Raw genomic sequence first — 24457 nt, forward strand, 5'->3', positions numbered from 1 at the left:
ATATTGTGAAGGTTTTCACAAATTAGTCACTATCCAAAATCCAAATGATTTTGCATTGACGCAGACTGTGTTTTTTTTTTGGAAGAAGAAGAAGAAGAAGAAGAAGGAAAAAAGGCCATTCCTGACGACTTATAAAGAAAGAGTAGTTTCTGCTGCACTGGGTTGAAAATTTAGGAAATATTACCGTACTTTACTTTTGAGTTGTTTGGTTGTTCATTCAACAAATATCTGAATTAACAGTTAAATCCTCCAAACACCAGAGAGATGAAAACGTGCCGTCTGCTCCTGATATGATGAGCTCATGATCTGTCATTAATGTTTATTTGTGAAGGTCTTGTTCTTGTTCACAGAGAATAAAGTTCATCCTGCTGTTCATCTTCTGTTTCTCTGATGGCAGCATAAGTCACTGTATGATCCTGAAAGAACAGGTTCTGTCCATTAATATTGATTATTATTATTATTATTATTATTATTATTATTAGAGCACAAGCTTCATTCATCTGAGAGTCAAACTCATTTCAGCAGCATATAAATGAGAGAAGATGAGTGATTTTCTCTGAATAGGACTCGTCAGTGGACAGTGATGAAGAACAAGGGAAAGTGCTGGTATCTACTCACATTCACCGATTTTACTGCCTTTATATTGGAGGAAGTACTTATATGAATATAATAATCATTAATATACAATAAAACAGTATCAAAAGACCTTAATGTAAAAATAAGTTTGAAAAACACACCATGATTTTGTGATCTGACTGCAGTAGATGAAACAGCAGAGCAGAAGTGCAGATGCAGAAATACAGAGAATCAACACCATTATGTGTGAAACCTGAGAAACACAGAGAATATTTAGTGCCAATAATACTGCAGTCAGTTTTCACACTAAACACAGTCAAACACAGCAAATATGATCCTCACTTATTTGACACACAACGTCGAGTGAGTGACAGAAAGTGAACTGGAATCTGAACTGACTCTATGTAAAAATATATGTTAATATGTAATAATTTTGCAGAAAAATATCCCAAAACCACTAGGCCAGTATTATATAATTTGTTCACTTGAGTACTTACAATATCCAAATGTTTGCCACTATTTGTAAATCGTGAGAAAATTGCAATTTTAGCCAAGGCTCCAGGAAGTGTGAGGAGTTGCCTGTCAATGGCGTCATACTCGCGTTACCCTCGGTTTCCGGTTTATTTTGTAGAAACCATGGAAACCCTAAAGACGCTTTAATTTATTACACGTTTTAATAGACAAGGGAACAACTGTTTTGATATATTTATAGACAGAAAACTATTTTTAATTTTTAATTTGAAAGTGCAATGTGTAATATTTCTGTCCGCTAGAGGTCGCTAGAAGCCTATCCAGAGGAGTGAAATGTGTTTCTGGTATGAATAATACACATAAGATAGGAGTCATGTGACAGTTTCAGTCTCATCAGGCTTCCTTTACGATCCCACATGGAGGTTTTCCAGTCTGTGTTGCTATCTCTCCTGAAGCTACAGCAGAAAATCTAATTCTGAGGTAAGAAAGTTAAAAAAAAATAACAAGATAATATTTTGTTTAGTACCGTTGTAGATAATGTTGTATGAGTTATATCAGGTCAAACTGTAGTTTCTCTAGTAAAGAATCGTGTATCAACCTCCTGCCAATTTCAAAGCACCATGCTAATACAGCTAGCTAAACAATGGGTGACAGTGGCGGGGTAGGTTGTAACACGTGTTTTAAAATTGTTACAACCATCCCCTTATATACAACTAAGAACATTTTTGTGATTTTAATAATTTTACAGAATGCCTAGAACTTGGGTGAGAAAAACAGATCATGGAGTCGATGCCAGTCTTTTAAAAAGAGCAGCAGAGCAAGTTAGGAAAGGAAAGTCTGTTAGGGCAGTGGCAAAATCCCATGGAATCTGCCATGTAACCTTGAACAGATATTGGCAGAAATATAAAGAACTGAAAGACCAGGGATCGAGGGACCTTCCTCGTGTAGGATACTACAGTCCTCACCAGGTCTTCACCAGGGAGCAGGAGGAGACTTTGTCACAGTATATAAGCCAGGCAGCCGATATATACTATGGGCTAACTCCACGTGAGGTGAGCATGATGGATAAGCGTCTTGAGAACAGGGTAGAAAAGGCAAGATTCAAGACCTCTTAATGTGTATTAGACCTTTCATACAAACTCAATTTAATGTTTGTGAATGATGAATAAAATATTTAAAATCAGGTAAAAGTTAAACAAATACCAACACATACATTTAGACAATTTTTAAAAAATGTGTGTCCCTACTCAGACATCATGTTATGATTTCTTTTAGGTCAGAAAGTTTGCCTATCAACTCGCGGTGGAATTCAACATACAGCATCCACAAACCTGGGATGAGAAGAAAATGGCGGGGCCTGATTGGTTTAGCTCGTTTATGAAGCGGAACCCCAGACTTTCAGTGAGGAGTCCACAGGCAACTAGCCTTTCAAGAGCTACCAGTTTTAATCGTGCTAATGTGGAACTCTTCTTCAGTCAACTGGGGGAGGTGATTGATAAAAATGGGTTTGATGGCAGTGACATATGGAATGTCGACGAAACCGGTGTGACAACTGTCCAGGCACCATCCCGAGTCGTAGCACGCTGGGGTATGAAGCAGGTTGGTGCCATGACATCGGGGGAGAGGGGCACACTTGTTTCAGTTGCATATGCTGTGCAAGCTCTGGGGAATACCATTCCTCCATTCTTTGTGTTCCCTTGTAGGAATTTTAAAGATCACTTTGTTCAGAGCGGGCCATTGGGGAGTGCAGGAAGAGCTAATTCATCAGGCTGGATGCAGGAAGAGGATTTCCTATCATTCCTCGTTCACTTTGTGAAGCATACAAAGGTCAGTCCAGAAAGAAAGGTGTTGCTCCTGCTTGATAACCACTCTTCCCACATCTCTGTGAGAGCTGTGGATTTTTGCAAAGGCCATGGAATTGTACTACTTACGTTTCCACCACATTGCAGCCATAAACTCCAACCACTTGATCGTAGTGTGTTTGGTCCGTTTAAAAGGATGGTGAATTCGGCGAGCGATGACTGGATGAGGGGAAATCCAGATAAAACTATGAGTATTTACGACATTCCAGGCATTGTGAGGATCGCCCTGCCTACAGCCGCAACACAGAAAAACATACAGGCCGGCTTCCAGTGTACAGGCATATGGCCATACAATTGTAAAATTTTTCAGGACTGTGACTTTGCGCTTTCTCAAGTCACAGATCGTCCTGATCCGTCTGGGGCTCTTCAACAGAACTCCTCTCCATCTCACCTGCCACCCGGCTCCTCTCCTCCTTACCTGCCGCCCGGCTCCTCTCCAGCTCACCTGTTGCCCGGCTCCTCTCCAGATCACCTCTCGCCCGGCTCCTCACTATCTCACCTGCCGCTCGGCTCCTCGCTATCTCATCTGCCGCCCATCTCCTCTCCTCCTTACCTGCCGCCCGGCTCCTCTCCAGCTCACCTGCCGCCCGGCTCCTCTCTATCTCACTTACCACCCGGCTCCTCTCTATCTCACCTGCCGCTCGGCTCCTCGCTATCTCATCTGCCGCCCATCTCCTCTCCTCCTTACCTGCCGCCCGGCTCCTCTCCAGCTCACCTGCCGCCCGACTCCTCTCTATCTCACCTGCCGACTGGCTCCTCCTTACCTGCCGCCCGGCTCCTCTCCAGCTCACCTGCCACCCGGCTCCTCTCCAGCTCACCTGCCACCCGGCTCCTCTCCAGCTCACCTGCCGCCCGACTCCTCTCTATCTCACCTGCCGACTGGCTCCTCCTTACCTGCCGCCCGGCTCCTCTCCAGCTCACCTGCCGCCCGGCTCCTCCCTATCTCACCTGCCAACCGGCTCCTCCTTACCTGCCGCTCGGCTCCTCTCCAGCTCACCTGCCACCCGGCTCCTCTCCAGCTCACCTGCCACCCGGCTCCTCTCCTCCTTACCTGCCGCCCGGCTCCTCTCCAGCTCACCTGCCACCCGGCTCCTCTCCAGCTCACCTGCCACCCGGCTCCTCTCCAGCTCACCTGCCGCCCGGCTCCTCTCTATCTCACCTGCCAACCGGCTCCTCCTTACCTGCCGCTCGGCTCCTCTCCAGCTCACCTGCCACCCGGCTCCTCTCCAGCTCACCTGCCACCCGGCTCCTCTCCAGCTCACCTGCCACCCGGCTCCTCTCCAGCTCACCTGCCACCCGGCTCCTCTCCTCCTTACCTGCCGCCCGGCTCCTCTCCTCCTTACCTGCCGCCCGGCTCCTCTCCAGCTCACCTGTTGCCCGGCTCCTCTGTTAATTTGCTCTCACTCACACACACACACACACACACACACACTCATATGAATGTGCACGTACAGACATGCACACACAAATGTACACGTGTGCATGCACAAAAACACACAATATGCTCATACACTCCCCATATTCACACATATTTTATTGTTGCAGCCATTCATTTAAAATAAAACTGTTGTTGTGGCATATCACTTGGAGTAACCTTATTTTTTGTGCATTTTGTCTACCTGTTACAACTTACCCCAGTATGTGTTACAACCTACCCCAGTAATGGGGTAGGTTGTAACAAAGGACCACCTTGTATTTGTCATCATCTCACAAAGTCTGTGACATAGTTGAATAAATTTAAATTGTTGCCATTTGTAGTAGACAAATGTGGGTACTTTGCCTAAAAGTTTCAGATGTGTAGCCTAAAAAAAAGGTAGTTTTAGGTGCTGAAGAAAAAAGTGTTACAACCATACCCGGTCTCCCCTAAATGAGAAAGACATGTCAACACCTAAATATATAGTCTCCGATTAAAGTGAAATAATTTTCAATTGTTTGTTTTTTAAGAGTTTTAAGGGTCCTATTGCATTAGGAAGCTATAAAACAAAACTTTTTTTTTTTTACTTAATTACATTATTGAGGTATTAATGTGAGGAATACATGTCTTTTTTTTTTTTTTATTAATGTCTCCCGTAGCTATTCTTATAACACATAGGCATATAATGGTTACATTTATTAGTGATCAGAGATTCCCTAAGAGATTGTTTCATATATACAAGCTTTACACAATAATAAAAAAATGTAACTTTTAATAAATAAAAGGAAAGACAGAAGAGGGGAATAAAAACATAAAGTCTACGTCAGCCTATCAGCAATCATCAGCAGTACTGAGATCAAAACATTTAGATACATCTTCAGATGTAAATAAAAATAAATAAATAAAAAAGAGTCATGTCTGCTATAAAAGATGGTAATTTTTAGTGGCACTCACTAATGTTCATAAGCTGTGTCGACAGAGCAACTTTTACTTTGATTTCTTACTTTCACCTTTAAACTGCCGTGAGGGTCGAGTCATGTGATCAGATATATTGATAACTTGACTTCAGGCTAGAAATATCTAAAGCGAAGCTCATCAAACAAAGAGCAAATACTCATATAATATATTAGGTGTGTCGTCATAAATGTGCATGGAGAAACTACTATTCCCATGATGCACTGTTCTGCTTATGAGGTAATGAAAGAAACAGCAACATCCGTGTCAACAGTTACATTGTTGGACATCATTTCTTTATGTTATGTGAAAGATACTCTGCATTTATAGTTCTTTTCAGCTTGAAGACGGTAAACTGACATTATAGCTTTGCAATTACACTTAAGTTTGTGAATTATTTGTGAATAGATTTCTCTCTGTTAAAACTAGAAGGAATGTTTTGATATATCGATCTGAAATCAATCTTTAGATTTCACAAATGTCTCTGGAATAAACAGAATTCATACTTTCAATAGCAATCACAATGTGTCATATCTGTCCATTATTAGTAAATGCTATGGAGCATGTCTTTGGGTTGCTTGAAAACCTATGAAAACCTCAAATCATGTGGACCGAACTGCAGATATTGAGAACACAGAGATAAAAAAATCAATAAACTACATCAGACTTTTCTTGAAAGGGTCACATGAGCAAGACTGAGAAACAAACAAAACTGAAATAGTCTAACCAACAAGGACAAACTGAATGCTAACCTAGTGTTAGTTTGATTGTTTCTATTGTTCTCCTCGTTTATCAGTTGCTTTGAATAAAATCATCTGCTAAATGATTATTACTGACTAACAAAACAGAACAGGAAACAAAAAACAAAAACAAACAGCATAATGTATTTGAGCGTGGCTCCCTCTAGTGGACAACAGTAATATTGTGGACTTCAATTATATGCTTTAACAATTAGTTGAATTTTCAACTTCCATTTTGTAGCTAAGCAGTAATTTTACATTATTATATAACTTGTTATTTAACAATTACATTCAGTCCCGCATTAACAATGTATTTCAGTAAGTTAGACTAATGACTTCCTTCCTGATCACCTGATGCAGACGACCATTTAAAACTGAAAGTAAAGAGTAAGTGAAAGTAAAACTGATCCGCGGACATTTCACGAACATGATCGAGCTCCCGTCAGCGGAACATCTATATTTGTAATTATTTATAGCTGAAGGACATAATTGTTTTGGTGTAATGTAGCATTTGAAGATGCTCAAGACGAACTGTGTTTTGGTGTCAGTCCTGCTGATGATCGCTGATGGTATGTACAGGCTATTATTAGCGCTCTCTCTCTCTCTTCAACAAAACTATTTTTAATGGTCAGTTCTTTATTTATTTCCATTTCTAAACTATTGTATATATTATTTGGGTTCAAGGCCCCTAAATCATGGCTGCCCTTCGTCGTGCTTCTTTATAAGACTTTATGCGGCCTATAAAGTCGTCAAAATGGCCAATAGCCTATCAGTATCTTAGCGAAAGTGCATTTCTTCATGTTTTCTTCCATTCAAAAAGTTGCATCATATGTGAGGTTAGCATGCTCCTGCTCAGAAGGGTTAAGTGCTGTGTGAGTGCAGGCCAGCGGGGGAGTGAGGAGGGGGGACAATCGCGCTCGGGCTCGGTTCAATGCAGCCACGCCTAGTGCTGACAAATGGCTGTCTGGAAACATTGCCAAATATAAATTAACATATTCAGATCAGACCAGTGCCTCTTGACAAATTAAGAAAAAAGCGCTATAAATAAAGGTGACTTGACTTGGCAAATTTTGTTTACTGTAAACAATATGCATTTTTTTTTCTGTAACTACATGATCTGGATGCTGTTCTCCATTTTTTGATGTAGTGTCTAATGAATAATCTGCTTAAATTATTGACTGATGTGTGTTTGATCTGAAAGCAATGTTTGATTTTGAGAACAGGTAAAATGGTTTGATTTTGCCAGAAGAGTCAGGGGTTTTGTGAATATAGTTTGAAGATGTGGTTTTGTGTTTAATGTTGTGAGAAAATGGGTGATGGTTTCCAATAAACGTGTCTTAGCAATTGTGAAAAACTGTAAAACTAAGCTTGCTGTTTACGCCACTCTCCCACATCTCAGATCGGGCTGTTTAATAATTTTGTCTGGCCTGACCAACAATGCAGAGTCAATTATTCCGCTTATACTACGGTTGCCACACCGACAGTGTCTCTACTAATAGCGAAACTGTAAGTTTATCTACCTCAAGAACCGCAGTTATTACCTCGCTGGTGAGAAATGTCATGTAGCTTTTAAATTACTAAATTATTTTACAGATTAATTTGTCAGAGCAGCGCTGACAACACGTGTCGGTGCGAGTGTGTGTCCGTACTGTGTGTGTGTGTGTGTGTCTGAGTGAGAGAGATAAAGAGGGAGAAAGACAAGAGTATGACCTTTCAGGATATAATAAAACATATATTCAAAAACCATGACAATAATTTGTCGTTTACTATATTTAATTGCTTGGTCTGTGTCGTTGTGGGTTTTGTTTTCTTTTGCGGTTGTAGGCTGTAAGGACCTTTTGAACAGGGGCGTTTCCTCTGAGGAGGCAAGGGAGGCAGTGCCTCCTCAAAAATAGGATGAGAAAATAATCCATATTACATATAAAAAAAATACTACAAATATTACAAATTATGACATTAAAAAGAGCCCAAGTCACTCGTTTTTCTAAAGGAACACTGCCCAACAGCGACACCCGCAGGTAAAGTTGCTCTCATACGAAACCATAGAAAATCATCAGACCCTCGGCGTGCGGTGGGTTTTGTGGGGGGTAATTGAGAATGAATGGGGGAAAGTCACGTGAGAGGAGGCAACGTCTCCATCGCGCTATGATTGGATGTAATTGGTTATGATTAGATATGATTGGTTTGTGTGATAAATCCCGCCTCTTGTTGACGTGAGCTTTCCGCGCGTGGGTTTGACTGAACAAATGAAGGTGTCAATGGGAAGACTAACTGGAAAGTAAGTAAACAGATCACCCAGTTAGATATCACTGCTTTATGTCACGTCAAAATCAAACATGAAATGGACTGAAAGCTTGATAACTGCGGAGTTTTTAGTGCAATCAGCTTGGTGAAATTAAAAATACAATTTGTGTCTGTGACAGACGGTGTTTACGGAGCATGACTGATGATCCAAAATAGCCTAAGTTGACTATTAAAATGAAAAAAATCAATACACAATTAAAATATATTGTTTAAATTGCTACAGCCTTTAGTTAGTATTTTATGCTTAAAACACTAACTTGATGAGATTGACTTGGTTTTGATTAATAGAACATTTATTACAATGCATGTTAATGTAAAGTTACAACATAGAATTGTCTTTGGTTTCTTTTTTTTTCTTTTTTGATGTAAAATAATGTTCATTTAACAAGGAAGATGTCAACATTAAGAGTAATACACATGAGTATATAAATAATTCATAAATAAATAAAAAATGTGCCTCCTCATTTCAGAACACCACTGCACGCCACTACTTTTGAAATAACTGAAATCATTTGGTGAATTGATATGGAATTGTAATGTGGTCAAGACCTGCTAGAACTACTTTAGCCATGCGTTTCCCTGAAAATAATTGCACACCTTAGAACGCTGGTTAATCAAGCTTTATAATCAAGCTTTCAACAGCCCTGTAGTATAAACTAAATTAACCGGTTAAACTGACAGCTCTAATATTTACACATACACACAAATTGACTTTCTGCTGCCACAGCCTGCTGTATTTTTTTTTTTTTTTTGCATGTCTTGATTGACAGATGTCTCGTAAGTAGTATCCCATTCGCAAAATACCAATACCTTTTCCATTTTGTCTATCTTGTGTTTTCTGACTTGTTATTTTGTTTACTGTGGTAGAGTTAGCCTGTTGCGCAGTGATAATTAGACAGACTCCAGACATTGCCTTTGAATAATATGCTTTAATCACGGCCGGAACAACTTGTATAAATCACAGAGAATCCCACCAACAAAAGGAGTACAACAGTTTTTATAGAACAGGAGCATGGCAAATGTTACATGATTCATTACATAATTTTTCTCCACTATTATTGGTTCTTCATATGTATAATTAAGCAAACCCTTCTGTTACTAGGTGAAAGCAAATCTGGATTTCTTAATTACAGTTTGTTACTCAAAGTCATGAGTTTATATTGAGACAACTTTTTAGTGTCATTTCCCTTTTGGACATGATTCAGACACACTGACTTTGACCAAAGTGTTGGACATTTGGATTTCCAAATTATATAAATGTTAATCCTGCAAGAAAATGACATTTTAGTTATGATTAATTAAAAATTCCATCACAATACCATGACCTAAATCCAACAAAAGATCAATGTCTAATGATGCTATAATTTGACGTTAATCTTATGATGTTCATTAGACGTCGGCTGTTGGTTACCATGATTCAAAGAACTAGATACCAACACAATATCAACATCAACTGTCACCATATTCTACATCAAACTGATGTTGACAATAGACGTTGTTTTGACATTGAATTTCGCTCACTCGAACTTTTATTCAATCAAATTGCAGCATTTAATGACGTTGTGTGCCTGCTGGGTATTTACTGAAGTGTACAAAAAAGTTTAGTTTGGGACAGGTCAGCTTCCACATTCAAATCTCTTTCCTACAACTCTATTTTACTTTAGAAAGAATCTCATCCTCAGATCTTCATCTTCTAAGAATGAGTTTCAGATTACTTCCTTTAGAGATGCTTTTCATTTTTTCATAGTGATATTTTTCCAGCTTAATCATAACTGGTTTGTCTGGATTAGCTTCAGTTAAACAGAACTCCACAGTAAAGTAGAACTGGTTACAGCATGTCTTTAAATAAAATTTAAATCAAGTATATTTTATGAATTTCTTTTATGGATGAACTGGAGCTCAATACGAAGTTCAGAATGTGCAGAGCTGGAAGACAAAGAAGCAGCTCAAACACAAGATTTGATCAACATTTGTTTGGTATTTTAAATTTCATGTCAGGTAATATCATGTTGAGGTGTGTCAGTCTGTCTTGATTTTTTTTCTCAGGTCGTATTTCCTGGTTACCTGATTTGACCCAATGTTTACAACTTTTTTTCTATAATAATAAAAGTGAAATAGTCTCTGTCAATGATTCATAAACACAGTTTGATTGTGAAGTGCACAAACAAGAAACTGAATTTAATTTGATAGAGATAATCTGTGAAGACACACACGGAACATTTGATTTAAAACCATTCGGGACTGAGGCCAAAAGAAAATTGTTCTTTTAGATGTAAAATGTATATAAAAAAAGTTTGAGCTAATGGATGAGGTGAACACAAAGAAACATTACTCTCTCCCTCTCTCACACACACACATACACTATGAAACACTACACATAACATGAGTTCGAAAAGGGAACTCTACACTGCGTTTTACGACATATGGGGAACGTCACACGTGAACCGGTGTCTGAAAGCAATGTATCAAATCACGTCAATCCTATAGGCCGGCGACAGCCTATGACGTCATCAAGACGTGGCCTGGAAGTATAAAGGAGCCGCCAGTGAAGCAGTCAGTATCTTTTCATCTTTCGGGACTGTTTTGTCTGATTGCGATTTCTTCGAATCCGGTAAGAATGTTTTATTATGTCTACAAACGTTTCAGAATATGTGTTCACCCGTGTCCCAGGTGTTTGACACTCGGTGACACACACAATCTGTGTGTTTTTCTGTCTGGGAAAAGAGCCTGCGCGGACTGAGGATGATGTTGACATCCGTTCGCTGAGTGCTCTTCTAACTTCTAGCTAGGGCTGGACGATTATGGCCTAAAATCAAAACCTCGGTTAATTGAACATTTTACCTCGATTACGATTAATGAACGATTATTTTGATTCTGTTTCTTTTTTTTTTTTTTGCCCTCGTAGTTCACTGACAAGGTTTGTACTGTAAACATGATTGACTATTAAAGGTGGGATATTTTTTCCTATTGAAAGAGTGATCTGACATCATAGCTCACTATCAGCAGTTATTTTATCTTTGTTGTTCATAACATTTCTTACAGATTTCTGCTCGTTGTAAATCAGATAAAGATAAATTAGTACAGTACCAGTAATAAGAGCGATTGCGTGTGTGAATTAGTCATACCGTCTCTCTATTAATTGTGAAGCTGTGGGTTGTAAATAGTTCCTTCAAAAGTAGAAAAATATATGCTATAATAAGTTTTGAGTTTCTAAGCTACTTTAGTGATAAATCACAGGACAGCGCTGACAACTAGTTTCTGTGTTCCTCTCTGTGCGCACGATCTTCACGTTTTGCGCAGCTACTGTTTGTATGAGTGTTCGTGCCACAATGCAGCTGAGCGAGCACGGTAGCTCGATATAATAATACACATCCGATCGTCTAATAGCTTGAATGTCCAAACCATAAAACAAATACAACTGACAAATTTTAGTGTATGTGTTGAACTGGCGTTCACCTCCGTGTTGCTTTTATGCTGGACGGGGCAGAGTCATGTGGCTACACACGCGGTAGTGTGTTTTTAAGGGGGAAGTATTAACAGAATTAAAAAAACTAACCGACATGGGTAAATTACGTCGGTTCGAGGTTCTGAATTTCGGTTTCGATTACTTTTCGATTAATCGTCCAACCTTGTTTTTCCTGTATAGTTTTTCCTGGGCGTGTAGATGGAAAAAGATTGGGCACTGAAAAAAGGGGTTTGTTGGGCACTGAAGTTCCATTAGGTTGGCTGGAACAATTTATTTGTATTGTGTTGGCCTCAAAATGGCCACCTCTCAGCCACCTTTGGTAGAGTAGCTTCTCCTCTGGTTTTAGCTAGAGTATGTTTGAGTTAGCACTCTTTACTTCAGATAGATCTAATGTCTAGGTCGGCCCTCTGGGCCGCCTGGCATTGTTTGCTTGTTGAGCTTTGCTTTACTTAAGTTTCCTCTTCTCTGGGTGAGTTCAGAGTTTGAGTTTAAGCCCCAGGAAGATCTATGCTTTGTGCGGCCCTACAGGCCCACAGCTCAGCCGGCCTAGACTAGAACTAGGGTTTAGGTGATTTACTAAAGCAAATTTCACTCTTTATTGCTACTATCCTTTGTCAGGTTGTATAGTTACTAGTTCTGGCCTCCTCTTATCTGAGTTGTCAGGCCATATGCCCATTATCCCTTTGGTGTAGGTACAAGTTAGATAGCAGCTAAGGTAGCAGGCTGTCACTAGCCTCCCTGGTGCCGTTGTCTCAGGTGGTAGGCCCTTATCTTTGTTTAGATAAGTGTATGCTATGTTGCTTAGGCCCCACTTTCTAGAACTTCATTCATACTGAATTTGTCTTTCCCCTGAGCCATGGTAGCAACAACATATGCTACCATGGCTCAGGGGAAAGGCAAATTCAGTTAGATTCAAAAGACCCCCTTTCTGTTAGGGTTTAGTGTGTCTGAGTACATTGCCTGTTGGAATGTGTAGACATAAGCTCAGGTTGAGTTAAGCTAGTTAACCGCTATTGTTTGTTGGGTTTTAGAGCTGGTTCCCTTTGAGCTTGGTCACCTGTGAAACCACTAGCTGTGACGCCACATGTCTTTTGGAGTCACAGGCCCTCTTGGGCCTCCTTCATTTAACATGCTGGCACAGTTTTGTGTTGGTTTTGCTATCACTGCCACTGGCTACACCCGTATCTGCTGTAGCAAGCCAGGTTTGGGCCTCTCTCAGAGCATGCTGGCGGAGTGTGTACTCCTCTTGCTTTAAGAGTAAAAGGTGTTTTACTGAGTACATGGCCTGTTGGTTTGTACTGGAGTTGCCACTAGCTGGCGCCACGTGTCTGTGAGTTGTAGGCCCTCTGGGCCTCCTTTGAGAGCACGATGGCATATGTCTTTGTACTCCTCTTGCTTAAAGAGTAAAAGGTGTTTTACTGAGTACTTTGCTGAGTGGCCTTTGGCTCAGGTTGAGTTTATCTAGTTAACCTCACTTTGGTTCAGTTTTCTTATGTTTGCTCCCTTTCAGCTTGAAACACAACCACGAGCTGACGCTGCGTGTCTGTCTGAAGTCGTAGGTCTGCCTTTGGGCCTCCTACAGAACATGATGGCGTATGTTGTACTCCTCTTGCTTTAAGAGTAAAAAGTTGCTTTTGCTGAGTACACTGCTTGTCGGATTGTGTTAGGTGGACTGTTATGTGGGCACTCTACAGTCTTATCTGCTGGTTTAACTCGGTTTCATTCTGAACAAGTTACATGTTTGTGGGTTCTTGCTTTCAGCAAGCTGGCTGTTCGAGGTGTGTGGCCTTAACAGGCCGCCTTTGAAGCTTTCCCACCCCCACTTCTGGGTGATGAAACTTAAGCAGATTAAACATGTAGCTTCACATGGTGGCCTTTATCAAGGCCTCTGTGTTATTTTCATTTCTACACTGTGTAGAACTGTTGTCATGTTGTAGGCCCCTTCTTGGGCCTCCATGATTTTGTGCCTACAGTACGGTCTATCTGTTAGGTTGAGCTCTGTACTCCCCTTGTTAGGGTTGTCCTGCATATTGCTTAGCTCCCTAAGCTGGTCAGTGGTTTAAGGCCTCTATTAGGCCTCCCGTTTGTGATCCAGTCCCCAGGCTGATTAATGTGCTCCCCCTGTCGGGGTGTTTGAGTGCACAACCTCCTCAGTGCGAATAATCAGGCGCTGAGTAGGTCCTAGGATTGAGCAGAGTTTGTAGGGTTAAGAGCACTTAGCTGAGTCCTGCTCTCCTGGATGCCCACCTCTACGATCGTGTCTGAGTTGCTTACTGCCTCTTTGCAGTCACTCTTACTGGATATCTTCTCTGAAGAATGCGTTGTTGAGGCTCTGTGTTCAGACAGGTTGCTGGCCAAGACTAGGTTGTTATCGGACCGGGTCGGCCTCCCTGGTGGCATTTGGGGTGACTATGTCCCCCTTCTACATCTCCCTGTGGGAGAGCGTTTCTATAGTGTGACAATATTGTATTGCAATAGGAAGCACATTAATGTTAATACTAAATCAAAACTAGTTAGCACAAATAATTTGTAATTGAAAGGGTTTAATGACAATATCTGATTATGGTTACACTTAAAATAATTACAAGATAGATGTATGAGATTATAAAATCATATACCATTAATTGTACCCAGCATGTATGTAAAAAGTTACCTGAGAGATAGAGAGTGCCAGAGAGTGCCCAAGAAAAGCCAAGAATCAAAGAGCAGAGGATAAAAGAGACAGAGCAACAGATACAATCTTCTTTTATCCCTTCCTTGACCATGTGACTGAAACCCAAATGTGAGACATTCAAACTGACCAATCAGAAGATTAAAACTTCCCCCACTGTACTAAAGGTGTGACATTTTGTAGACCCCCGATGTATATACATCTTGGCCTACAGGCCTTGATCACCTTCAACACCTTTGTGCCTTCCAAATGGCCCTTGTAGCAAGAGAGATGGGGTTGAAACAGTAAAGCAAATGTTTTTTGTTCATTCAAAATATCTTTAGATATTTTCAATCTTACACGGCCTTGGTAGGCCTTTTGCGGAAGGCCTCTTTGAGGCTTATAGCTTGGGCTGTTGGCCGTAGGGAATGGTGTCACTGACAGCCTTTGTTTGACCCGAGGGGGAGTTGCTTGGACGTTTCATTTGAAACTGCTAGTTGACGTTTATCTAGCCATCTTCTTGGTATCTCCTCAAGCATGGCAGCATGGGTATATCGTTCCCCATATCCGGTAAAACGCAGTGTAGAGTTCCCTTTCGAAAGGAAACGTCTCAGGTTATGTATGTAACCAAGAACAGGGAACGAGAGACTGCGTTCCTTGCCATGCATCGGGGATACCTGCTGAACAGTCCCTTCAGACGATAAGATACTGACTGCTTCACCTGCGGCTCCTATATACTTCCGGCCCATGTCTTGATGACGTCATAGGCAGTCGCCGGCCAATAGGATTAGCATGATTTGATACATTGCTTTCAGACACCGGTTCACGTGACGTTCCCCATATGCGGTAAAACGCAGTGTCTCGTTCTCTGTTCTCAGGGAACTATGGTTACATACGTAACCTGAGACGTTTCTGAACTCTCCTCTATCATCACAGCATGATTATTGTAAAACAAATGGTCAAATACTGAAGCTTGAGCAGCCTAAATATCTAGAAACCAAAAATAACATCAAGCCCTAGTGACACCCCTAAATGCACCTACAGTACATAAATACTTGTTCATGTCAGTAATTATGCTCTATGTTAGTATGTATCCATTTACTTTATTTAATTTCTCTGTCTCAGGATTCATTGTGCACGGTCCCTCTGGTCCTCTGGTTGCTCCTCTGGGATCTTCAGTGGTTCTGCCCTGTTATGTTGATGAACCTTTATTAATGGAGGATCTGGAGGTGGAATGGAGAAGAAGAGACTCAGATACTTTAGTTCATCTGTATCAAGATGGTGAAAGTCAACCAGAGTCCCAGCAGCAGGATTATCAAGATAGAGCTCATTTCTTTACTGAGAACATTAAAGATGGAAACTTCTCCCTCCGTCTGGACAGTCTGAGAGCTGAAGATGAAGGAGAATACACATGTACAGTTCACCGTCAGCAGGAGTCTGGAGAGACTGTGGTTGAAATAAAAGTTGATAATGTTGGTGAGTATTGACACATGATTTCATTCCTTCATTTTCACTATGATTTTACAGAAACTAATGACTGAATTTGTATTTCCTGCTGTGATATTTACTCTGTTTGTTCTTTCAGAGCGTTTGCTGGTCTCAGGATCAGATCGGTCTATATCTGTGTCTGTGGGTGAAGACGTCACTCTGAACTGCTCTGTAGACTCTCACATCACTCCTGAAGACTTTGAACAGGTTTCATGGAAGAAAACTGATGAAGATAAAGAAATTATGGTTCTTCTCTACCAAGACAATGAGGCTTTACCAGAGTCATCACATGAGCGATACAGAGACAGAGTTGAGTTCTTCACTGCTGAAATCCCCAAAGGAAACTTCTCTGTCCGACTGAAGAGCGTCAGAACTGAGGATAAAGGAGTTTATATGTGTGAAGTGTTTGCTGGAGGAGCTTCAGCCAATGCAACTGTAGTGCTGGAGAGACTGGGTGAGTCATGAAAATAACTAATACACAAGTGTCATTTAGTTACTCATTTATGTCCAGTTGTATATGAAGTTTATTAAGATTCCAAATTTTACAGCAAAGTGATTTTGATTTATTCCAGTGAATACAATTGCCAAATTATTAATGGACAATAACTAAACAGCATTACATATGCAAAGAAATGACCATAGAGTGACAGATCCTCTGAGATCAGATGACTTCACCAGCTAATAGCAGCACACACACTGTCAGGACAGTGATCTTCATGAGGCACATGATTGCTGTAACTTCAGTCGCCCACAAAACATATTTCAATCCCTCATTTCATTTCTTTTTTCATAATGCTTGCATGAAATTATAAAAAGGGCAATTTTAGCTAACAACATCATTGAATATATCATTCAATATATTGTTTTAGAAATTATATAATTTAGTTTCCCTTTCGAAAGGGAACTCGCACTGCATCCTAGAATGCTAATGGGGAACGCCTCCATGGGAGCCGGTGTCTGAAATGCTATCAAATCACGCCAATTGTGTTGGCTGGCGACAGCCTATGACGTCACTACTATTGCGACCCGAATGCACATAAGGGGCGCCTAGAGAACAAGTCAACCTCTTTTTGTCTTTCAGGGACTGTTTGTCTAAACGCTGTCGCCGCCCAATACAATTGGTGTGATTTGATAACGTTTCAGACACCGGCTCCCGTGGAGGCATTCCCCATTAGTGTTCTAAGAAGGCAGTGTCTCGTTTCCTGTTCTCAGGGAATCATTGTTACATGTGTAACCTGAGACGTTTTTATTACATATATTTTTTAATTATATTAAATAAGCTTATGTGCTTTCTCTTGGGATACTCAGACATTTTTATATATATATACAACTGCTAGGACTTATTTCTCAGTACTTTTTCAAAACTCTTCACACAGTTCTCTTCAGCAACTTTCATCTTGGCACAGCAGTTAATTTCACATTCTTTATTGTTTATTTAAAAGGGACAATGCACATAAATTAACATGAGCACTCAAGTCCATCATGTTAATGTGCCAGATTTAGCCATACAGGCTAATTTTAATTTTAATCTGTAATCCCTGATACATTGATGGTAAAGTCTATAAGTACATAAAAACACATTCCAGCAAACATAGCCATAACATTAACACAAACACAAACACAAAGTGACTTTAAATATAAGGAGACAGAAACAAGTCACTACACTAAAATATGAAGACATGCTTGATTATCCAATAACCACTGTTTTAATGATGCAGAAAAAGAAGTAAAAGATGTAATTAATATTCCTTAATTCTGTGGGTACAGTATTCCAGGTATGTGCTCTATAATAAAAATCTGACTGCCCAAAAGCACTTCTTCTATGTGTTATTGTACAATCCCCTCTAGGAATGGCTCTAGCAGTTATGATTTTGTCTAATAAACTCATTAAGTGGAGGTGGGGCCATACCATGAAAAAATTTACACACAAGTATAATATCTGCAAATTTAATCTATTTCAAAATATCATATTTAGTTAAAATTTTAGTGATGATATAAATTAGACTTTTTATGCAATATTTCCTAAGCCTACTTATAGAGTCTTCCTATTGATTGTAATGTAGTCTCACCTGTCTGCGTCCATCTGGTGAGATAGTAATTCATATGTGAGAAGATCATAGCATTAATGTATAACTTTGAGGCCTCAGTGGTTATATTATTCCTAATGTGTCTAAAATTTACCAGATTATTTTGATTTAACTCTATTTCCTACTTTAAAAACACACACACACAAAACTTTTTTAAATGTAAGTTTTGATTATCTATTATTATGCCTAATTATTTATACTCATGAACTACTAATAACTTTCTGCTACTACAACATCATCTCTATTTGCAGACTTTGATAAAAAACAAACAAACATACAGTTTTTTTAACATTAAGATGTAAACATGAATTTATTAACCATTGCAGCTGATAATTCTTCTGCAGCTTGCTTTTTGCTTTTAGCATGCAAATATATAACCGCATCACCAGCATACATCTGACAATTAACAGAAGATGCACAAACGTCAGGTAGGTCATTAGTATACAAACTGAATAACAAAGGACTCAATATTGAACCTTGAGGTACGCCAACACAATTAGATTTGGCCTACCGAACACTCTGTTTTCTATAGTGATCGACCGATATTGATTTTTTTTAGAACCAATACCGATAATTTGTGTGTTTATGTGCCCGATAACCGATATGCAGAACTGATATTTATTTACTGTTATACTTCTGTTTTTGACACGATTACAACACCACTGAACTGAACAAACCATTTTATTTATAACAATCACTCCCTCCTTGCATAGAAAACAAAATTCTTATTTATACACCAATAAATAGAGGGGTCTGAAAGTGCAAAAAATAAAAAAAGTGCATTGTTACTAAACTGTTTTTGTTGAAAATTAGTCTTTCATGTTCATTTTAATCTTCATTTTACAAAAATAATTGTATTTATTGTATTGTATTGTATTTAGCAGCAACACTAATGTTAACAATACGCAAAATAAATGTAAATGTCTAATGTTTTCAAATGGAGAAAATAAATTAAAGACAGGAGTCATATCAACTTTGCATAAATGTAATACTTCATTTTAAACTACAGTTTTAGTAGATGTATAAGCTGTTTAATAGGGTGAAGAGTGAAGAATAATTCACTGGATAATGTTAAATAACTGAATAATATTCTCTGGAATATTGGAATATAACAAACAAAACATCGTATTTTACTGCATTTCTCAACTGGTATGTTATATCAGAATTATTAATAATGTTTTTGTCGTTCTAGATTATGAAATATCTGCTGACAAAGCGCATTTATCTATGCATTTACACAGAACTACTCAAACTGTGATCGCTTGTGGAGATAATAAATAATGAATTTTCATAGAGTTGTGTTTACTTGGATGTTTATTAGCGAATTAGTTGTTGTATAGTAAATGTTTATATAATTACGCTGTTTTAAACAAGTGAATCTCAAGTTACATGCAGTGGCCGTGGAGCATTTCCTGAGCATTAACCCGCTGAGTGAACAAAATGCAGACGACTTCACGAGACTAATGATGAGCACAAACAACAGAGAGAGAATTAAATTCAGCGCTTTTATGTCCAACATGTGCTCATTCATGGCTGTATTATTGAATTCATACAGAGTTATGTCTTTATTGGGACAGGGCAAGATGGATTATCTTACGTGACTCTGTGAGCTTGTCTCCATTTCTTAGAGACAATTGCTGCATAAACTAGCAACATTTCAGGCATTTATGTAACTAATTTGTGCATTAATGGCTGTTATGTTAAAAAAAAGTTTACTAATTACAGCAAAGCAGGTAAGTATACTTTACCTGTGCACGCCGCTATCTCGTCTGCCCTCTGATGCGCTGAAATGGCGATCCTGCGCTCAATTCTCAAAACACCCACAATATGGCGGCGTTTATCTGTAAATCCGATATTACAAAACCGATATCCGATTATGGTAAAATGCTTAAATATTGGGGAAAATATCTGTAAATCGATATATCGGTCGATCTCTAGTTTTCTATCAGCAAGGTATGATCTTTAATTACCTTAATTAATTAATTAAATCCATGAGAAATTATAATTTGATAACTTATTAATTAAAACCTCATGATTTACTGTCGAATGTTTTCTTTAAATCTAGATAGACAGCTTCCACCACACCTCCTTTGTCCAATTTAGTTTTGATATTTTCTTAAATAAAAACAATTAGCAGTTACTGGTGTAATTATTGCAGATTTCCAAGAACTTGGAAACACTCCTTCATTTATATTTACCAATTAACAAACATTCAAAATCCACTAAAACAACCAAAATGCTTCATCCATGTTTCACATCAGCTCATTCTTCCACAGCACTAGCAGAGGTAGCAAGAAGCACACGTTATTACTCATAAAACAATGACCTAAAAACACTAAGGACAGGCAGCATTACACAATCTTTTTGTTTGTAAAATGTATTTACAAAATGAGATTGACACCCCTCTATTGTTATTAATTCACCCAAGTAAATTTGACATGGTCCATGTTTACATTACAGTATGAAATTATTCATAAAATATCCTCTTTTATATAAATGGTAAGGAATTACAGTTTGTTTTTGTTTTGTTTTACACATTTCTCAATACATGTAATTTATTCATAACTTTACTCAGTTCTCCTGACCAACTTTCAGCTTCACAGCAATTAATTTCACATTTAAAATGCACTAAAACTACCAAAACACTTCATTCATGTCTCAAAACAACTCATCCTTCCATAAAATTACCAAAGTTTTGAGTTCATCGCTCAATAAAACATGATGTAGACAAAATCATGACCTAACAAACTGATGCTGTGATCACTGTGAAGAGTTTTGAAACTTACCAGTTGGGTAAGTGTTCAACTACAGTTTAGCGTTAGCTGCGGTTGATCTAATGGTTTTGATAGTATTTCCTTGTCTTAGCTTTGGAATATATTTCAGCACAGTATTACTGTAGAAATGTAGGAAATCACACACTCTTTTAGTGGTGACTGTGTCTGAGTCAGAAAAGAAATCATGCATGCAATAATGTGTTAAATTGACATCATGCTTGTGTGTGTCCCGCTTTATCATATCTTAGGGACAATTTTGTGCAATATAAGGAGCTTTGCACAATAATAACATTGTCCAATAACTGTGTGTGTTTGACAGGTTTCTCTGCTCTACACATAATAATGATGATTCTCTGTATTTCTGCATCTGGATCTGCTCTTCTGCTCTGCTGTCTGATCTACTGCAGATCTCCTACTAAAGGTACAACTATAACAGGAACATATTCTGATTTACTGTGATTCAGAGGAAAATACATCTGAACCTAAAAATAATAATTTACTATCTTCATAATAATTAGTGTTTATTGAGTGTGTAAATCAAACAGCTGATGCTGCTTTTCCTATGGAAATATTTACAATTTAGAAAAAGTCAAGAAGTCAAAAGTTTGTTAGTGTGATAGCTGACGAGTTTAATTCATTTGAGTTATCATAAGTTATTCATATTCTGACAAACACAACACCAAGATGAGATAAGACATAAGTTATAAAACATTAAAGTAATTTATGGTAGCAGCTGTTAAAGTATTGGGTAACACTTTAGAATAACTCACACTATGAAGCATTAGTTAAGCATTAGTAAATAGTTAATTCATCATTTATAAAGCATTAATAGACATTAGTAAGTAGTTTATAAATACAGCTATAAATGCTTTGTTCTTGATTTATAAGCATATCTATAATGAGTTTAATAATTGTATTTTCATACTTTATTAATGATCAATTTATCATTTCTAAATTATGTATTACATTATTTACAAACCAGTAATTTAGGAGTTGTCAGTGGTTCATAAGATCATTTAGGAAGTGTAAGTAAATGATTAATAAAATATTTAAATGTACATTTATGCATCTTATTATTTAGACATATAGTATTAGTTACTCAGTGTGTTAATAAATGCTTTATTAACATATTCCTAGTGTCAAAACTACCTCAGTACTAACTTTAAATCATTAGAGAACAGCAGTGCAGAAGATCACTGAACCTTTAAATCTCATTTATAAAAGCTTTACAAAGCATAAACAGTCCTCACTTCAGATGAGCTCACAAAAATAGTTAACTGACTACTTCTAAATGTTTTATAACTACCTGAATTATTCATGAATTGCAATAGGAATATGTGTAAATAAAACATTTACTAACACACTAAGTAACTATTACTATGTGTCTAAATAATAAGATGTATAAATGAATGTTTAAATAGTTAATAAATCATTTGCTTACACTTACTAAATGAACTACTGACAACTCCTGAATAACTGGTTTGTAAATAATGTAATACTTAATTTAGAAATGATAAATTGATTATTAATAAAGTATGAAAATACAATTATTAAACACATTATAGATATGCTTATAAATCAAGAATAAAGCAATTATAGCTGTATTTATAACCTGCTTACTAATGTCTGTTAATGCTTTATAAGCGATGAATTAACTATTAACTAATGCTTAACTAATGCTTCATGGTGTGCAGTTATTATAAAGTGTTACCAAGTATGGTTGAATTTATATAATCAAATATTTCTGCGTCCTAAAGTTTTGCGTTACTAGTAGCTAAACTAGAAAACTATAGCAAAATCTTTTAGCTATAGACAGATCGCTCATCAGTGTTGTGGTTAAATTAAATCTCTTTTCCTTCTCAGGTTTGATTGTGCAAAAATCTCGCAAACTTAAAGTTAATCTTGGAGATTCAGTGGCTTTGCCCTGTCATGTTCCTCCAAACTTACTAACTGAAGATCTGAAGGTGGAATGGAGAAAAAAAGACTTCAAGGATCTGGTTCATCTGTATGAAGATGGTGAGAGTCGAGCAGAGAAACAACACAAGGATTATCAAGATAGAGCTCATTTCTTTACTGAACACATTAAACATGGAAACTTCTCCCTCCGTATGGACAATCTGAGAGCTGAAGATAAAGGAGAATACACATGTACAATTCACAGCAAGAGGGATTGTGTGTTTTCGGCCAAGACAAATGTGGATCTGAGTAAGTAAACAGATAAAAACGTAATCAAACTCAACTCTTAAAGGGATAGTTCACCCAAAAATGAAAATTTGATGTTTATCTGCTTATCCCGAGGGCATCCAAATTGTAGGGGACTTTGTTTCTTCAGTAGAAGAAACAATGTCACATTCTCGCACATTAGTTTGTGCAAGAAACCGAACAGTATATATATCATCTGATACACCACTATGTCCAACAGCCTTGAGTGTGCGCATGACATCCGGTGCGTGAGGTGTGTACGTGCTCTGGCGTAGTTTAAAGGATTAGTCCACTTTTAAATAAACCTTTCCTGATAATTTACTCACCCTCATGTCATCCAAGATGTTCATGTCTTTCTTTCATTAGTCGAAAAGAAATGAAGGTTTTTGATGAAAACATTCCAGGATTTTCCACCTTATAGTCAGAGAGTTCCTCGGCCTAGATTAAAGTCGAGAGAACACAGAGCCTTTGCTGTTGCTGCACCAAAATGAGTTTAAAACAAAACTCAAAACCCATCTTTTTTCTCTGGCTTTTAATTGTCATTGGTGTGTGCTGTGTTTTGGGTTTGTTTTGTGCTGTAATTTATGTGGTACATGTAGTTAGTTTGTTATACTGTACAGCACCCTGGTCAACAATTGTTTTTATTGGTGATATATAAATAAAGCTGAGTTGAGTTGAGAGTTAAACATTCTTCATTAACAGTTATTATATGCTTAAGGTGATAATTTGAACATTATCACTTTTTGCAGGATATGGAAATTAGTATTTTTTTCTGATGTGATACTGGAAATGTTTTCATTCAGCACTTCTGAGTCGCTGTCCCAAATGGCACACTTCTCTGCACTATCGGTCTTGTGGACGTACAATGGCTGTGTTGTGCATGTGTCCGTTAAGTCCACGAGACTGTAGGAGTATGAGGTCTCTGCAGAACAAAAGTGGGCATTTCTGTATTTGTAAGTGTTTTCAAACTGGTGGGTGTTTATAAATCAAGCAGTGAAAATGATCCCCTTCACCCGACCCCACCCCTAAACCCTACCCACAGTTTGACATGGGCAAATCAGGCTCTGTTTATGGATTCACCCACTGAACTCTTATTACTGTCCTGCAGAGACCTGTTCTTGGACTGTAGAGTGTCCCATTTGTCATTTTGCTTTCAAAAGGGTGCTCACGAGCGCCCCCTTTGCAGTCGATATTCGCCCTCGAAGTGCACTTTTGCACTGGTGCGGCTCCGCAGCAGACTTCTTCCCGTCAGTCAAAGCGGCATTACGTCACGATAGTAGGAAGACCACGAGTGTTTAGGGTGCCATTTGGGACAGGGCCTAAGAGCAATTTGAAACATATCTTGGATGGTTTGCTATTAAATTATGCTTAAAATTATAAAAACTGAAAAAAATATATTTTTTGTTGCATTTTGCATATTAAACCAAATTAATTAATTAATAGCAAGTTGTGAATCATGGACTAGCTGT

At 38.4% G+C, this 24457-nt stretch overlaps 2 protein-coding genes across 3 annotated transcripts in view; both read left to right on the forward strand.

Moving 5' to 3' along the window:
- Positions 1-1408: 1408 nt before the first annotated feature.
- On the forward strand, positions 1409-4492 carry LOC125278459 (uncharacterized protein DKFZp434B061-like). 2 transcript variants are annotated; one of them, XM_048207663.1, is made up of 3 exons: positions 1409-1527; positions 1796-2099; positions 2323-4492. In XM_048207663.1, the coding sequence occupies exons 2-3, from the start codon at positions 1797-1799 to the stop codon at positions 4300-4302; spliced, it is 2283 nt and encodes a 760-aa protein (XP_048063620.1). In that variant the 5' UTR covers positions 1409-1527; position 1796; the 3' UTR covers positions 4303-4492. The 2 variants fall into 2 exon arrangements, with proteins under 2 accessions (XP_048063620.1, XP_048063627.1); XM_048207670.1 differs by lacking the exon at positions 1796-2099 and having other exon boundaries at positions 1425-1527.
- Positions 4493-6397: 1905 nt separating this feature from the next.
- The window catches only part of LOC125278477, a 45951-nt gene continuing 27891 nt past the window's right edge, over positions 6398-24457 (forward strand). Inside the window, exons 1-4 of the mRNA XM_048207682.1 lie at positions 6398-6586; positions 15563-15913; positions 16023-16379; positions 21106-21207. Of these exons, the coding sequence (XP_048063639.1) occupies positions 6535-6586; positions 15563-15913; positions 16023-16379; positions 21106-21207 (862 nt within the window). The 5' untranslated portion in view covers positions 6398-6534. The remainder of the gene's footprint in view (positions 6587-15562; positions 15914-16022; positions 16380-21105; positions 21208-24457) is intronic.

This window comes from Megalobrama amblycephala, linkage group LG1 (assembly GCF_018812025.1).
Source record: "Megalobrama amblycephala isolate DHTTF-2021 linkage group LG1, ASM1881202v1, whole genome shotgun sequence".
Classification (NCBI taxonomy): domain Eukaryota; kingdom Metazoa; phylum Chordata; class Actinopteri; order Cypriniformes; family Xenocyprididae; genus Megalobrama; species Megalobrama amblycephala.